The sequence below is a fragment of the Magnolia sinica genome, chromosome 2, assembly GCF_029962835.1.
Source record: "Magnolia sinica isolate HGM2019 chromosome 2, MsV1, whole genome shotgun sequence".
Taxonomy (NCBI): Eukaryota; Viridiplantae; Streptophyta; class Magnoliopsida; order Magnoliales; family Magnoliaceae; genus Magnolia; species Magnolia sinica.
The window spans coordinates 53032331-53050686 of NC_080574.1; the positions used below are offsets into that span (position 1 = coordinate 53032331).

The window sequence follows — 18356 nt, forward strand, 5'->3', positions numbered from 1 at the left end:
AAATAAAGTCTTAAATTCATCATCTAGTGAAAATTTCAGAAATGGTGATGAAATTGCCCTTTTCACCGTCAAGAAATTTGATGGCTTCCAAACCATCCATTAGTGTCATCTCCACATTTGGCTGCTATATAAATTTTCACTAACACAAACCACCATGAAATCTGATTGGCTAAATAGACCATGCACTTCCAAATGGCCTGTTTAGCCACTAAATAATCTAACGACTCCAATAAACTGCCATGTTTTTTATTTTTAAATTGCTTTTTTCATTGCATGGTAGTATGATAATATCAAAGAAAATCGTCCGATATCCTACGATATATCGCGCGATGCAAACAATTTTGCTTAAAAAAAAAAAAACTTTCGATTGGTTTCGTGTCGCTAGCCAGCGATACTGATAATATCGGCCAATACTATCGATATTGCAAATACTGGATGTAATTGTGTGGGCCTCATATTGAAAGAATTTTCAGGATTGCTTTGTCCTCCCTTTCCTAGGATGCTTTGTAATTTGTGAGGCTTTTGCCTCTTTCATAAATAAAGCTGTTGCTTTTCACAAAAAAGAAGAAGAAAAGAAATAAAGAGGAAAAAAAAGTGATACAGAGGACATGAAAGAAAGTAGAGCCAAGCATCTAGAAGTTGCGAACAAAGATCATTGGGAGAAGATATATAAAGAATTTGACTTGGTTATGGTTAATCTCCACAAAGAAAGGTTTCTAAGGGGAATGTACAACAAGCTCAAGTCTAAGAAAATTATTTATTTATTTATGACAATTGGGTGTTCCCGCTCCTTTTTAAGGCGAGACTAATCCCTGTGGATGCATGCAATCACCTGCAAACCACATGCATTGGGTAAAGCACGGGGAGGGGAATCGAACTTGCGTTTGTGGGGAGCAAACCCGTGATGCTAGCCATTTGCCCAAACCCCGGGCAGGGTCAGTCTAAGAAGATTTGACCATGCCGAGTCTAAAAAAAAGTCAGGTGAGAACACCTATGAGATAGAGTTGCTAGATGACTTGGATATCTTGCCAACTCTCAATGTGGTGGAGTTGTTTGACCACCACGTCAAGGTGTCCAACTTGCAAGATAAACTTTGATAACTCCCAAAGAAACAAAAAGAAGTCGAACTAGTGTTGCTCATGAAGACTACCAATAGTTGATGAGGCCAATACAAGCAGTACTTGATGAAGTGGAAGAATAAGCTCTATTTTGAATGCATGTGGATCACAAGCAATGAGTTGAAAAGATTGGATCCGGACATCTATTGCTTTTATGAAGAATCTTAACCTGTTGGAGTCGAGTTCAATAAATGCAGGCCCAAGGCTCACCATGGGGCCCGATATATGTTAAATTTCAGGCTATAGTTTCTAGATTCAGGGCCTAAATGTCAGAGATTATCATTTGCTATTTTTGGAAGATAGGGGTTGCTTTGAAGATATGATTGAAGATTGTGAGGATTATTTCGTAGATTTGTTTTTTTAGTATATTTAGGCTAGATTGTATGTGGAGAGCTATTATCTTAAGATTAGATTGATTGATTTGATATCAATCTATTAGTTGGGAGGATCCTAATAAAGATTTGTAGGGATTTGTCCTGGCTTCGGTCTTGTCCCTTTTTGGTACTGTGTGGGCATTGCCGAACTCTATAGAAGACTTCCTCTTATCTTGGCATGGAGGGATTGGGAGGGTGGGGAAAGTGCATTGGCAGTTAGTTGTTATGCGAGCCTTTGGGTGATTTGGGGAGAGTGTAGCAATCAATGCTTTTGCAGCAAGTGTGCTGTGGTGGAGAGTGCAGTTTCAAGGGTCAAATTGCTTGTTTTTGAGCGGGCTTCTAGCTTGCAAGCCCTTGGGATTGTATTTCTGTTTTTCCTTCTTTGTATTCTTTCCTTGCCTAAGGTTTTGCCTTCTCAGGTGTTTTAATAAATTTTGTCATCCTCCAAAAAATCTTATGTCTTTATAATTTATAAATGGGGGTTGGGTTTATGAGGCGATTCATTCCACATTTTCTGATTTTTATGAGTTTTCTTTAGTATTTGAGAAGAAGTTTGAATATTGATAAAAGTTATTTCTCCCTCTCTACCCAAATATTCTTGTGGGTGCACTTTTTTCCATAGGGTATTGGGATCTCATTTGATTTGATAATCGGGTTGCACCACAACAGAATGGTATCGTGAACATAAAAACCAACATCTATTGTAGGTAAGGCATTCATAAGGACTTGGAATGTCAATGCCAAATCATATTGGGATGATGCCATCTTGTTTATCACCTATGTAATTAATCAAGCTCCAACTACTATTCTTAAAGGCAATTACCCTTTTTTGAAGGATAACTCAAAAGATTTTATTAAGAAAGGGAAAAATAGAGATACAGAAAGGATGATGAGAAATCACCCAACTAGTACAAAGAAAAGTTAACCCCCAAGCTGTGATGAAATATTTCGCTAGGAATGTTGTTGAACTCTGTGGTGGCACTTGTCCGTTCGACTACCATCTACCTGGCCTTGTGGAAAGCCTGCTCCGGAGGTATAGACGTGTCATTGAACGATATGTTATTACGCTCCGGCCATCCTGAGCACTGATTAGGGAGATACCCTAAATCATCTTTTTCTTCCTCCTAGACCTAGCCAAGTGCCACCTTCCCCCATAGTGTATGTCATTGCCCAACTTGTATCGAGGAGGCCAAGGAACTTTGCCCAAACCTTCTATGAAAACTTTTGCAATGAATAAACAAGTGCTCTACCGTTTCTGTCCTTTAGACACATGACGCACCTATTGGTGAGAACCGTTTTCCTCTTCCTCAAATTGTTGATGGTTAGAACTTTGTTCTTACCAATCAATCATTCGAAAATCACTACCCGAGGTGAAAAAGGTTGTTTCCAATTGGCGGATGGGATCCTTGGCTTGCAGCGCTGGAGAGTTTCTAAGAGTTGAGTAGAAGGATTTAACTTAGAAGCCCCTTGTCTTGTTGAGATTACATACCCGTTTTCCCCTCCCATCGTCGGTGCTTGGCTTTGCAACCTTTCCATTAACCTTACAAATTCTGTTTTCTCCACATCTAGGATGTTTGTTTAACAAACATCTAGAATGTTTCTTCTAAATAAAGGATTCCAAACTGCCTGTCCCCCTTCCATTGAAACATGGGGAATGAAGATGTCTTTTCCCTTTGTCACCCTATGCAGTAAGGGGGGAAAAAATTCCTAATGGATGCTCCCCCGCATCAACGATCCTCCCAAAAATGAATTCACATCCCATTGCCAGCAGAGAATGATAATATTGCTCTCAAAATGAATTCGCCAACTTAAGAATCGATTTACATATACTTGAAACCCTGTATCTAGATGTTGCTGCGGTGAACCACCTCCCTTCATCCTCGCCATACTCGATATAACCTTGCATCATAAACTGTCCTTGTCCATCCCAAACCTCCATTGGCATTTAACAAGCAAGGCCAGGTTTAGGAGCTTTAGTGACCTAATGCTGAGGCCCTCCCACTTTTTTGGCTCTACATACCTCTTCCCACTTAACTAGATGGAACTTTCTCCTTTCCTCCATTCCCCTCCATAGGAAGTCCCTTTGGAGTTTTTCAATCCCCTCTACAACATTGAATGGGTCAGTTGAATAGGGACATATAATATAGAGCAAAATTGGAGAGTGCCGCCTTTACAACTTTATGCACCCACCTCATGATAAGGTTTTGCTTTTCCATCTTGAAAAAAGCTTACATTGCATTCTTACATCCACTGCATTGCACAAGTGTTGTGCCAATTTCCCAATACACAGTGGAAGACCAAGATACATGGTTGGGAAGTTACCTTTCTTGCATCCAAAGGAGTCGACGAACCCCTCCACTTTCTCTTCCCTTGACCCACCGCATTGCACAAGTGTTGTGCTGGTTTCCCAATACGATGGATGACCTAGATACATAGTTGGGAAGTTAACTTTCTTGCATATGAAGGAATTGGCGAACCCCTTCGCTTCCTCTTCCCTCAGATTTACCCAAAAAAATTTTTAAAAACTTTTTGCCCAGAAACCGCCTCGAAGCAACAAACGACCTTTCGCAAACTGTCCACTTGATCTCTATCCACCTCGCAAAATAGGAGAGTATCATTTGCGAATTAAGGTGCGAAATTTGGAGATTTACATTTTCCACTGAAAAACCTTCGATGAGGCCCATTAATGTTGTCAAATGACATAAGCGATCCCGTGCGGCTCAGGGAGGCTGTGCGCTTATGCGATGGCATAATTGCATATGTGATTGCACAACCTCCCAAGCAATTATTATTATTATTATTATTATTATTATTATTTATTTATTTATTTTTTGAAAAGAACAAAAAAATGAACAATTCAAGGAAAAGTGATAAAAAAATGACAAATTATGTAAAAATATTACTAGTACTAGGAATTATTGACAATAACAAGTCAACTAACAAATACCCAATTGAATGCACACACACACACACACACACACACACACACATATATATTCCTAAAAGGTCTCAAATGAATGCATATACTAAATAATGTGAAAAAAACAACAAAGAAATTACGTTGATGGCATTTTCAAAGAATGGGAGTAATAGAGTATGAGAGAGAGTAGGAGAGTTAAGAGACTAGAGAGACTAAGAGATGAGAGTATTAGAGAGAGTGTGTGTGTGAGAGAGAGAGAGAGAGAGAGAGAGAGAGAGAGAGAGAGAGAGAGAGAGAGAGTTCCAATGGTAAAAAATAGGTTATGCTACATACGTGATGGCATAACTACATGACTATGGCTTATGCGGTCGCATACTTCTCTGTGCGATTGCATAAGCCCCAAAGGCACAATAACTGCCTATGCCACCATGGTATATGCAGTCCACCGGTCCAAAATGGCATATGCGATGGCTAATAGTCTAATCGCTTATGCGATTACATATGACAACATTGGGCCCATCATCTGGCTTTTTCTAGTATCCTACTAGGAGTCTCAGCCATGATAATGAACAGGGAATGGGGATAAGGGGTCACCTTGACCAAGACCATGAGAGCTTTTGAAAAACCTTTTGGCAGATGCTTCACTATTCACTCGTCCTCTCCTTTCATTGAACTTCTTTTGTACGTGTTCTTGGACCATCTTGAACCAAACTGGGACCTCAGTCGGTAAAATGTGTGTTTTTGGGATATTCTAAAATTTCTAATTCCCAAAAGGGGTAAAATTGATATTGTCCCGTAACTTGAAAGAGATATATTTCAAGGGATGTTACATTCTTTGAAAACATACCTTATCTCAATTCACAAAGTAGTACACAGGCTGTGACTCTTCCTCTTCCTCTTCCTCTTCCTATGATTGACAATATATCCAAGAGGTTCACCTTTATTCCAAATAACGAACTGAAAGCTTACACCTGCCGGAGGTAAACTCCAAAAATCTCATCCAAGCACCACCTCTCTTCAACTGCATCACTGGATCATCTGAATCTTCCCATTGCTCTTCAGACTCATCGTATTGATAACTATGCGTCTTACAGGTCCGTCTCCTTTCTATAAATCCCATTTGTCTGCCATCTCCTCTATTCATATGCCTCTCCGGAAAAATGTCTTCTTTATTCCAATCATGGCTACCAGCAGTTTAGCTTTTTTAGGAAGCTTTTACATACCAATCGAATCATGCTTCTACCAAAATCTTCCTATCCATTGCTGCAACTTCCTCAGGATCCGAAAATTGATCTGTGGTAAGCTCACTTGTCAGTTGTCATTGTTGGTTTGAGGCAGAAAGCATTCCCGCTGATCTGTTTATGTTATATGAAGAGATGCTCATATATACGTTTGTAGACTTTATGTAGAGTTTGCATATGGAATTCTGGTGGTTTAGTGATTTATAAGAGTGACTGAGATTTTAACGATCCATTAGTGGCAGACAATTAGGTCATGACAGGTACACCTAGCCAACCTGGAGATATAGATTGACCACCTCAAGTTCATCTAACAACTGATGTTTGTTAGACTTCTTGTTCTGTAGAAGCATCGCTGCAACCCCTAGCTACATGTACTGCAGTTCATTAATTCGCTTTTTTAAGTTGTAATAGGTTGTTTGTGGCATGAAGGCAGAATTTGCCTTATTTGCAATAATTTTGGTAGGCTTGCCTTGATCAGTTGGTGTCTCATGGGAAGTTTAAAATTTTGATGGGGCCAGGATGGAAATTATGTAAGTAGGGACAAATCTGACCATTTGCAGGGGTGCATAGCACCATAGAGTGCTCCCGTTCTTCTTTTTTCTTTTTTGACGAATAACTGGGAATTTCATCAAAGCAAAGGAGCCACTGAGCAGGAGTACAAAACAAGCATCCCACAAAAACAGAAAACATCCACAAACAATGCCAGGACACCAGGTTATTTAACCTGGGGCCACAAAAAAAAAAAAAAGAAAAAAAGAAAAAAGGAAAAAAAGAAGAAAAAAGAGGAAAGGAATCACCCGACTGTGCTACAGCAATCTTTCCGTTGAGTTTTGATCGACCTGCCTACAAAATATGGAGAAGGAATAGGCCACTCCAAGATGACACCCTTAATCTTATCAATAATGGCATCCTTGGACGGCTGAGTATCCTTTTGTTCCTTTCCTTCCAAATCTTCCAACAAACTGCAAATGGAACTATCTTCCACAGCTCCTTCCTCTTCTCATAGATGGGAGGATGTTACAACTCAAGAACTCCTCAATAGAGTGCTCCCATTCTTGAGCTACAATTTCAGATGCAATCTCCTGATGTGATGGCTATGGTCATTAGGAGTTCTTTCCGCTTTCTCTTTTCGGTCATTTCTATTAGAACCCTGGCTGCTAGATGATAAGGTGAGAGACTAACATACGCCCGATTTCCATCAAGGAAAATACTCAAGAAAAGCCAATTTTCCTAATTTCTCTGGAAAACAAAACACATACACATGCTTTACAACACACTTTTAGCTTTATATTGATGCTGATGCTAGCCACTTGTGAAAGCATGTTTCCTGAAGGGAAGCACTGTACTCTGAAATTACATTTTGTTTGATGACTGTATATGTAGGACACTGTTTGCAGAACTCATTTACCATCTCATTTGGTTGTGGTTCTTGTTTTGTTTATTCATTTTTTCCCCTCAGTTGTATTATCCACGTCTATAATAACAGAACATACCTGTCCCTCTACTACATTAGTGCATGAACTAGAAATTTCAAGTTCAAACTCTATTAAAAACAAGCATCCAGCTAATTAATTGAGCTGGTTAGTACATGCCCCTGCTAGGCGGGCATATACTTGTTTCAGTCAATGCCAAAAAAAAAAAAAAAAAAAACACTGAATAACAAAAGCAATGTTTGTGTGTTTTGTTACATATGTCATTATGAAGTTTCTCTTTTTGCTGTAGTATTCAAGAAATGTCAGCCAGACACGATGGGTAATCGATGATGAGAGAATGGGAGAAGCATCTGTTGAGGTATTAATTCATCTTCGTACGTTGGTCCCTTTCATGCAAAATTAGAATATTTAAATAGAATTTTGAGTGCAGAGCTAACACCAGTTTTGCATTTATGATTGAATTCTGTTGAGTTCAGCTGATGATTATCTTATTCTATAGGAGATAATTGGGAGCAGCATTCTTCTTATATGTAGAGGTGACAACTACAAATTTCACGCTGCTGGTAGAGAAGATATCGATGTATGACTCCATTTCCTTCCTTGAACCCTTGATTTGATGTTCTTCACATAGATTGACCAGACTCTTCAATCAGGTTCGAATGTTGGGTTCTGGCCGCCCGTTCCTGGTTGAAGTTGTAAATGCACGTTGTGTTCCTTCTGCAGCTGAGATAGAAGTAATAGAAGACCAGATAAATAATTCAAGAGAAAGATTTGTAAGTTCAATGATGCGAATGTGATCCGTCAATGGACCTCAGTGATTTAGATTGTGAATGTGGTATCAAGTTCCTTTAAGATTGTACTGCTTTAGCTGTCTTTTTTGTCAACTATCCACACTATAAATGCATTCTACTCAGGTGAGGGTGAGAAACCTCAAGGTAGTTGGGAATCAAGCATGGGACTTGATGCGTGAAGGAGAGGCAGAGAAACAGGTTGCCTTTGCAGTTCTAGTCTACTTTTCATATTTCTTCTACCAGTGCTTGCATATCATGTTTTCATTCGTCTGAATAAACTAGATACAAAAGTTCCTGATGAGTCAGAAACTTGGAAGGTATTAGCATTACAGCTCAGTGCATTTAATGCAGAAGCAATACGCTGCACTGGTGTGGATTTCTCGCCCCCTCGAGGATAAGGACCTGCAAACCATAACTTCACTTAAGGACACGGTGAGAAATTATGCTAGATGAGTAGATTGCTATATGCATAATCTTTTAAATGGATCATATCATAACATATTAAATATTCGTAACATATATAATGTGCATAACAAGCTAGATGAATTACTTTCATATAATCTTAGTTGATGTATCATGTATGTATAAACTGACTTTGGACTCACACTTCCATTCCCTCTTCTTAAGAGTTTATACTTGCCAACATTTTGAAGAAGATGCTTCCCCGTCCCCACACCCAATTTGTTGCTGCTTCCATTCATGCTTGATGCAACTATATGCTAGAGTTCCTATTTTGATATGAATAGATTTCTAATTCTGGTAGGAAGTCTGGTGCTGCCGCCATGTCTGTTACTTATTTATTCTATGTAGAATCTCACTGATTTTGTGCACATTATTAGGCTTGAGTGTATCTAACCCTCTAATCTCCATGTTCACAGAATAGTCTTCAAAGTATGGGTATCACACTGTGCATCACACCCTTGGGTAAATGCTATGCTACATGCCGTGCACTATTTAAAACACTGTATTCACTAAGCTCTCGGTTGAAATCATTTTGAAAGTATCTTTTCCAAGCTGAGCATCAAATAATATATATCTGCTACAACTTGAGGGGGGGGGGGGGGGGGTGTTAAAGTTGATAGTGTGTGGGCCATACAAAAGTACGGTTCACCTGGGTGACTGTAATCAGGACTGTACACGTGCGGTTCATCTTCTCTCTTTTCTTTAGCATTGTGGTTCCTTACCATATTTTTAGTCCTAAGGTGCATGTATTAATTTATATTAAGGGAGGGGCATATTTGGTATTTTTGGTTTTTAAACTTTAGTGAATAAAAACAAGTCGGGATGGCTCTCTCTCTCTTTCCTCTTCCGTTTACTTATCTCAAAGTACATATGCTAAGCATGAAACTTGGATCATAAATCAACACAATAATTGCTAAATGGTTTCGAAAAGTATTCGGGGCATCCTGAAAATGTCCGGTTCAAAGTGTGGCTTTCAAATTAAGTTCCAAATTAGTGGATGTTGCCAAAGGGAGTGGCATTGCCATGGGCAAAGAGGAAGAGACTCGTACAATGGCAGAGGCAATTTCAGCTAGGGACTCATTTATTTGGCAGTTTACGAGATGTTAAAAACCTTTGGTAAGGGTTATGGCTGGAATTTCTTATAATTTGGATATACTATTTTTGGGTCAATCGATTAGGGCTACATGAAAGGCTCATGCTTGGGGCTGTGCCCCGAGGTTGACTCCATGCTCCTTTTTGAGGGGATCTTGTTCATTTATGGACCAACCACCCCTCCAATGGACATGGAGGTGCCTGGTGCATGCCACCAATGTTTGTAACGACTTAGGAACTGTAGAAGTTTATGAATCTGGTGTCACTTTTCATGGAAATGGTGATATTCAAAAATATGTGTAGAATCACATGTAGATCTTGTTTATATATTTTTTTCCCTAGCGGTTGTCTTGGTGTTTACATTCAGTTTGCTATATTAACCAGTTCACAATGTTGTATTCTGATGTTAAGCTTATACAAAGGTTAGTGAACCATTTCAAACTTCAGATTTCCAGCTGTTATGAAATTAGTATATTATTTGAGTTTCCTCATATTTTTCTATATCATATATTTCATGATCCATCCTATTTTTTCTATTCGCATTAAGGTGTTAGTGGCTGCTAAAAGAATTTATAATTGATCCATTCCATGATTTTAAGGGAAGTTTTTTTCGGATCTCCTTGATTCAGACCTTAACAAGGGATGGTACTATTAACTTGTTCAACTTTCCAGATGGGTTAAATTCAAATTTCTTTCAATTTTTATTTATTTTTGGTGGGGTTTCTCAGAATATTTTGCAAAAAACACCAATTAGAGTGCTTCATCGTCGAAGTCCTCTAGAGCGCAAACGGACAATACATTGGTAGGGGTGTTCTCATTATTTATTTGACAAATACTTCATTTTAGCTATGATTTTTATGTCTATTCCAAACAACTCATTATAACTAGTTTCGGATGCTAGGATGCGGGTTGAGAGAATTGCTGGAAGTGATCAGTATTTTCTATTGCATCTATGCACTCAGGTATTTTGGTTTATTTTATCTTTGCATGTCAATATTCAAGTATGCTGATACACGGTTTTCTATTCGCTTCTAATTGATGATTGCTTGTAATTTTGGTCTCTTCTATGAAAAATGTACCTTCATGTAAAATTCCTTTTATTGTAGATTTGCATGGAACAATTCCAAAAATCTTGTTTGGACGTGGAGAAAAATGATATTACTAGGAGTTATATCGAGAGTAATTGAAACACAGTTCAAAATATTGTTGGAATGTTGTATTGCTAGAATATGATACCTACGGTTGTTATCAAATTTGGCAATTGGCATGATATGGACTAGTCGATTTCGATTAAAATATCTAGGTAGTGAAGTACCAATGTTGTGCATATGTTTCTACCATAATGTAGTAGTACCCGATATGAATTTAGTGTGAGAACTTTCTAAGATTTAGAGTGAGAAATTCCTGATACCATACATTATGATATTATGAACCCAAATTGAACACAAATAAATAGTGTAGTATATATGGGCTTGGTCGTGGGCCTCTGGCTGGGGTAGTTCAATCAATTGAGGATCACCATGTTTTGATAATTGTATATATGAGAAAGTGCTAGGAGAGTCCTATTCTTGTTCCACTTCTTTGGCGGGGAATAATCGTATGGTAAGCTCGATGGATTTCCTACCTGATTGAGGAAGTGGGTGGGTGACCTTTTAGTTGCTCAAACTCTTTCTTCTCAATTGTGTTCTTTTACACGGAATAACTACCCACCGGATAGAGAAGCACTAACCCTCGTTTCCTAAGAGGAAGGTAGATATGAGTATGCGAGATGAACCCCTCTTCACCTAAAAGGTATCCAATAAGTTCTTTCAAAACTCATTTGGATGGGCCCCTACCTGACATACTCTACGACTTTGGCTCACTTTGCGAATCTCCTCCGGCTTTCTGACCCGGTGATTCTATGTAGGTTATCTGGGGGACAGAAAGCCATTTCGATAGCTGAACCAGTCATTTTCAGAAAAATCTTTCCATTAGAACAAGCAGGTACCAATTAAGCTATCCTTTAGGTATAGTTCCAAGATTCCAACTAAAGAATCATTCCATTCTTGAAGCAATTATCAAAGCTTTGCTATTAAATATGTTTCAAAATGCAATTTCAATATGTTTGATTTTTTGAATTATATGAAGTAAAGGACTCGAGATCCTGTTCTTTCCCCCTCTCATCTAATTAATTTTAGGGCTTGTTTGGATTTGTTGGAAAAAAAGAGGAAATGGTGTTTCTCAAGAAACAACATTTCTAGGAAATTTTGAGAAATGAAAAAGTCATTTTCCTTTATTGTTTTTCAACAAGATTTTTTTGCAAAATTTTCCTCCATTTCCAAAAGGATATGGCCTGCTTGATGTGGATCATCCATCATGTGGGGCCCACCTTTTGTCACACCCCAAACTCGGGAATTGGGCTCACTAAATTCCCAAGCACCGAATTCGGTGCCAATAGCCTTCGTAGTACCCCATTCTTGGCTCCCATACGCCAGGTTCCGATCCTAGGATTCCATAAAGAGGACTTTTAGGGTGATTTTTTTTTTTTTTAAAAAAATTTTATTTTATGTAAAGGATAATAACCATAAGTGTACCAAAGTCACAAAAACATCATCATCACATATCCACCACATAATATTTGAGTACAGTGCTGGAAAGGGAAATACAAGATATAATCAAGAACTCATAAGGTCAGGCTCATGCTCCGGGCTTAATGATGCTGATACGCCCTAGCATCACCTGCAGTGTAAACAAATGCACATAAGCCTCCTACGAAGCTCAGTAGAGTGCGTGTGTGCGTGCACAATGCATATGACAAGAATACAGATATCAGAGTATGCAGAATATGATGGAGGGCTAAGCTGCCAAGTCCATGAATGTTGTTTAGCCATACCAAGGCTATACAGTGCAAGGCCTACGTGGCCGAGTGTTATATGCTAGAGATGCAACACAAACATGCCAATTCTCAACTAGTTTACATATCAGAATAATTTATAACTGGAAACATCACTGGGGTCTAGTACACTCCAACACTGGCTGTCGTCCATTGCGCGCATGACCAAGTGAGTGGAAAAGACCTCACTATCCGCCTTGTTAGTGGTATGCCAATGCCTACTCGGCTCATCGATAGCAGACCCATTTCACGAGCCGGTCAAACTCAACCTAGCTTATAGACCCCTATACCCCGGCAGATAAAGTCACATCCCCTTCCAATCGACCTCGACACGGTGGAAGATGCGACTTATTGGTATTTGACACTCTGATGCTTATGTTATCCACTCGGTCTTGACATTGGAGCATTCTACTAATACCACAGGGTTTTAGGACTTACACCCAAGCATTGTTTTAATTGTTGCCGATAATATTGTTGTCGAAGAAGTTGCGACAATGAACACCACTTATATCTTTTCTCTTCCAAATGTCGTCGATATTATCGCGATATTATCACTAGTATCAATAAAACATCATTTTATTGCCGATATTTGTGCTTATCTACCACAAAAGTCGAGAATTGTTGATAAAATGGGCGATATTTTCACTGGATGTCGACACTCGCGAGACAGTAAGGACCGTAAATACCTCCGAAATTATGAAAAAAATCGATACGTCTTCTTCTTCTTCTTTTTTTTTGGATCTTAGTTAAGCAGAAAATTTCGGCACTTCTTACAAAAGCACGTTGGATTAGAGGTTCGATTTGGTGGAGAAATCGACATTTCCTCGCTAGTTATCACACCAGCTCGAAAACAAACTGTTATTTGAATAAACAGCCTAAAAATAAAAAATAATAGAAAAAATGAGAAAGGGGAGTGAATTTCATCGGAAGCTCCTCCTCTTCTTCTTCTTCTTCTTTTTCTTCTTCTTTTTCTTCTTCTTTATCTGCTGCAACTTTCTCTCTCTCTCTCTCATTTGAAAAATGAGCTAAAAAGGCTCTCTCTCCTCTTAATAAGTGAGCCTAGAAAAGTTGTTTTATGACATTTAATAAATGAGCTAGGAAAAGGCTGTTTTCTGACATTTTAATAAATGAGCATGAAAAGGGGTGTTATCTTTGAAAGGCCTTATATGTTACTCGGGCAGTGTATGATGCTTGATACACGGGTAGTGAGGAATTGTACGCATGACACCTTTTGATTGGTGGACACTAGCTAAAAAAATTTGTTTAAATATTTTTAAAAATAAAATAAAAATATGTTGGATGGTTGGATGGATCGTTGGGATGAATGGATGTTTGGATGAATGGTTGGATGGAAAAGATGGTTGTATGATTGGATGGATGTAGATGGATGGATGGTTAGATGGATGGATAAATGGGATGGATGGATCAATGGATGTATGTTTGAATGGATATGATGGATGGATGTATGTTTGGATGGATGGATGGATGGATGGATAGATGGGATGGATGAATGGATGGGATGGTTGGATGGATGGATGGGATGATTGGGATGGATTGACGGGATGGTTAGATGGACGGATCTAATGGTTGGATAGTTGGATGGACAGATGGATAGATTGATCGATGAGATGCTTGAATGGGATGGACGGATCTAATGGTTGGATAGTTGGATGTACAGATGGATAGATTAATCGATGAGATGGTTGGATGGATGTTTGGATGATTGGATGGGATGGTTGGACTGTTAGATGGGCAGATGAATAGATGGTTGGATGGTTAGATGGATGGATGGTTGGATGGTTGGGATGGGAATGGAAGGATGGTTGTTTGGATGGATATGGATGGGTGGATGTTTTGATGATTGGATGAATGAGATGGTTCGATGGATGGTTAGATGGATGGGATGGGATGGTTGGATGGATGGATGGGGTGGTTGTATGGATGGATGTTTGGATGATTGATGGCATGGTTGGATGTATGAATGAGATGGTTAGATGTTGGATGGATGGATGGATTGATGGGATTGATGGATGGATGTTTGGATGATTGGATGGATGGATGTTTGGATGGTTGGATGAATGGATGGATGGTTGGATGGTTGGATGGATGGATGTTTGGATGATTGGGTAGATGGATGGGATGGTTGGATGAATGGATGGATGATTGGATAGATGGATGGGATGGTTGGATGAATGGATGGATGGTTGGATGGTTGGATCATCATGCATTTGTGTCGTGCTTATATGTTTATTATGCATTGATGTGTAATGTATGCATACATTATGCATGTTTGTTTGCTTATTCATTGATTTACTGGGATTTAATCCATTGTTGTGTTCCTATTGGATTGATTTCTTATGACAACACATGGTTTTAGGCTCCTATTAAATAAAAACTTATTGTGTATGCACTCCATGTGCAATTTTTTTTTTTTAAATTACTAAATATGCAAATATCTGTATTTAGACATTCCCTTAAGTTTCACTAAAAAATTCAATCATTTTCCCGTGTATCTTCCCCATTTCCGGTTATCGGCAATATTATCGGCGATAACGATATTGTATCTTTATCTCTGGGTAGCGAAACTTTAGCGATAACGACAACTCGAACACTGCACCCAAGGACATCCATAGCGCTCAAGTGCTAGAACACATTTCCGGTGTTCAATCTGGTCATCCACAATATGCCTATGGAGGCCACAACCTCGATGTTGCTAGAGTGTAAAAGTGATCGTGACATACAGGATGTGAAATGGACGAGTCATACTATCCAAGTCATGCACCAAACCTGCGCATACCGTGCGATCATGTGGGGCGACCCTTTCTCATATAGTCTCCTGAGTGTCTCAGGCCGAACAACATATGCTATGACAATCGCCATCCACAATAGGCATACAAATGATGTGTATGGGCATATAACTGGGCATGATATCTATTACACTAAGCATGTTATCAGTGTGTCCTATCAGGCCAAGAACACTAGCATGTTATCAGACATATCATGTGATAATCGGCCTTAATTGGCACATCATATACAGAGAGCGGGACCCGAACGATAGACCCCACTAGAAATATAGAGGTCTATGTGTTGTGGCCTACATTAGACTAAAATCGGTGCCTCATGTAGCCTGTACATTAAAAAGGTCTAGTAACTGGATGTAAGGCATGGATAAAACACATACACTAAGGCGTGGCCAATTGGGAATGACCTGTATGGACACCCACATGTGCAACAAGTGTGCCACTAGGCTACTGATCTATTGGGCACATGGCTTGTTGATGATATTCCAGAACAATTAGATTATCAACGACATCACTATAATTTCTTCGACAGGAGCTGCACTGTCTAATCTTATCGATGTAAATCTATGGTTACACATCGTTGGTTAATCAATAGGATGTGATCCTGTGCTTGTGTGGCCATCTTCTTGGGATTTCATCATTTTTAGGCAAAATGTATATTTCAACGGATTTATTCCAACCATAGTGTATTACATACATACATTAATTAGAAATTAAAGTTGATTTAATAATTAAATTCAAACCCCTGCAAATATATTATGCATAGATACCTTCGGATTATAGGGATTTTGAATCTAGGGTGTCAAACAGAGCCAAGGGATTTTGAATCCAAGGATCCCAGATCCAAGGTAACTCCAAATCCAAGGGATGTCCAAAACCAGGGATTCCAAATCCAAAGAGGTCCAAATCCAAGGAGGTCCACCCTTCACAAGATCCTTGCAGTGTGGATCACCTAAGATCTGGATCTGGCTGATTTTCGAGCCTTGGCCCTAAAATAATCTGAGAATTCAAGTTGACAGTATGGATCACACAAACATCAAGGTGGGTCCCACCAACTACTACAAAAAGGGGCAACACTCTAGCCAACTGTTCCCCTCGGTGTGGTCCACATGAGATTCAGATTTGCCTAATTTTGGGGCCCTTGGCCTAAAATGATCTGGCAAAATAGATGAACGACACGGATGAAACATATACACCATGATGGGTCCCACGAGTGCGCCCCCACTCCATGCTCAAGGAGGGCATTCGCCCCTCTCCTCTGGACAGTGGGCACAATGCCCAACAACGCCCGGGTCCTTGTTTTTGTTTTTTCCCTTCTTCCTTCTTTTTCCCTATCCAGGTGGGACCCATTTGGATGATTTGATCTGTCCACCGGATTGGCTAGCTCGAGAGGGGTCCAATGGGCCCTGACTTGGGATGGTTTGGAAAATATGGACATCATAGTGGGCCTTGGAAGGTTTCAATAGCAAGCCTTAATTCCTGCGGTGTGGCCCACACGAGATTTGGATATTCCTCATTTTTCGGCCCATCGCCTAAAATGATATGGAGAAATAGATGGATGGTGTGGATCTAACCATGAGTGGGGGGACACCACTCCCCCACGTCTGCATGTTTAGATGCTGACGTGGTGAAGGTGGTTTCCCAGTCCCGCCGTTTCTTGTGGTGTGGTCCACCTAAGGGTTGGATCAACTTCATTTTTGAGCTCAACGCCTAAAACAAGCCGAGGAAATAGATGGATGGTGTGGATGAAATAAATACATTAAGGTGGGACCCCACTCCCCAAGTGCAATGAGTCTCGCCTTCAACAGACGTTGAACAGTAGCGTCTTCTAGACGTCGGCTACTCTAGCGTCCTCCCCCCTCGCCATTCTTTCTAGGTGGGACTCGTTGTGGACAATCTAGTCCATCCATTAGTTTACCTAGCCCATGGTGGGCCCTAGGAACCTTGGATCAATCTGATCCCAGTGTTTTTCCACCATCCAAATCTATGTGATCTAAACAATAGGTTAGATGGAAAATAAACATCATGGTGGGCCACACAAGGTGGTCCATGCTATAATAGCGTGCAGGGCATGCTCTCCAACAGCGTGGCCCAGCTGTGGGCCCCACAACTGTCCATCAAAGTAAGAAGAAAGGGAAAGAAAAAGCAAAGGAAGAAAGATCTGGCCATCAGGGTGCCCCCCTTGCCACTATCAGGTCCACCATACACTCCATACATGCTCAAGGTGGGTATCACCCTTGTGGGCCCACCAAAAATGGAATAACACAGAAAAGGGATGGTTTTTATACTCCCATGCACTCATAATGTCGGATGAATGGTTGGATCAATGATCGGACGGTCCACCAAGCTCCTCTCCACTCCTAATCTCCTCTAATCTCTTTTTTCTTTTCTCTATTCCTCTTAACCTCTAGATCTCTCCTTAATTCTCTCTCAAGCTCTCTCTTTTTCTCAAACCATCTCTCTAACTTTCTCTCTAATCTTCCTTTATTTCCTCCCTCTCTCTCTTAATCTCTCCCTAATCTCTCTAATCTCCTTTCTTCTTACTCTCTCTATTTTGATAGGAAATGTGTGGAAATGAGAGGGGTTTGGGGATTTGTGGTAGAACTTTTAAGATAAAGATGTGATTAGGAAAGGATAGAGGAGTAGAATGGGGAGAGGGAGAAGGAGAGAGGAGTGGCTTAGCATGGGCAAGGGTATGGGCTTCTTCGACTAATGGGGAGAGAGAGGTGATGGGTTGATTGATTGGACAACCTCAAGATATGTGCTAGTGGGGCCCACGCCACGTGTGCATTGCGCGGCCCACCTTGGATTGTGCCAAACTGTAACTTCTAATCGGGAGGTCGCAATGGGGCATGCCACGCGGCGTTGGAATCGTAGCGCCCGCGCAGTTGCTAGGGTACAAGTCTCGGGGTGTTGTGGTACAAAAATAGGGTCACGATCAAAATTTGTCAATCTGGTCACCCCGAACATAGTGGTGCCAAAATTTAAGCGTATGGTTGATTAATTGGGGTACGGGTCTTACAACTCTCACCTCCTAACAGAAATTGTCCTCAAAATTTGTAATACAACCCAAACTAAACAAAGCTCATAAGAGAAGGGAATCAAATCACTATATATGCATAGAATCAAAGAAATAAACATGTAGATGCAATCAAACGTAAAAAAGATGGGGATAACGCTCGCGAATCTCAGCCTCTCGCTCCCAAGATGCCTCATCTACACTATGGTAGCCCCACTGAATCTTCATCAAAG

The 18356-nt window shown here is 40.0% G+C and overlaps 1 protein-coding gene and 1 pseudogene across 4 annotated transcripts in view; one reads left to right on the forward strand and one right to left on the reverse strand.

Moving 5' to 3' along the window:
* Window positions 1–18356, reverse strand: part of LOC131237106 (probable serine/threonine-protein kinase PBL21) — a 91070-nt pseudogene that overhangs the window by 31584 nt on the left and 41130 nt on the right.
* LOC131237105 (uncharacterized) overlaps window positions 1–18356 on the forward strand; it is a 73448-nt gene that overhangs the window by 20048 nt on the left and 35044 nt on the right. For all 4 annotated transcript variants that reach the window (XM_058234758.1, XM_058234761.1, XM_058234760.1 and 1 more), the window contains exons 7-13: window positions 7376–7444; window positions 7586–7666; window positions 7740–7859; window positions 8001–8075; window positions 8229–8309; window positions 10160–10233; window positions 10333–10393. In XM_058234758.1, the coding sequence (XP_058090741.1) occupies window positions 7376–7444; window positions 7586–7666; window positions 7740–7859; window positions 8001–8075; window positions 8229–8309; window positions 10160–10233; window positions 10333–10393 (561 nt within the window). The remainder of the gene's footprint in view (window positions 1–7375; window positions 7445–7585; window positions 7667–7739; window positions 7860–8000; window positions 8076–8228; window positions 8310–10159; window positions 10234–10332; window positions 10394–18356) is intronic.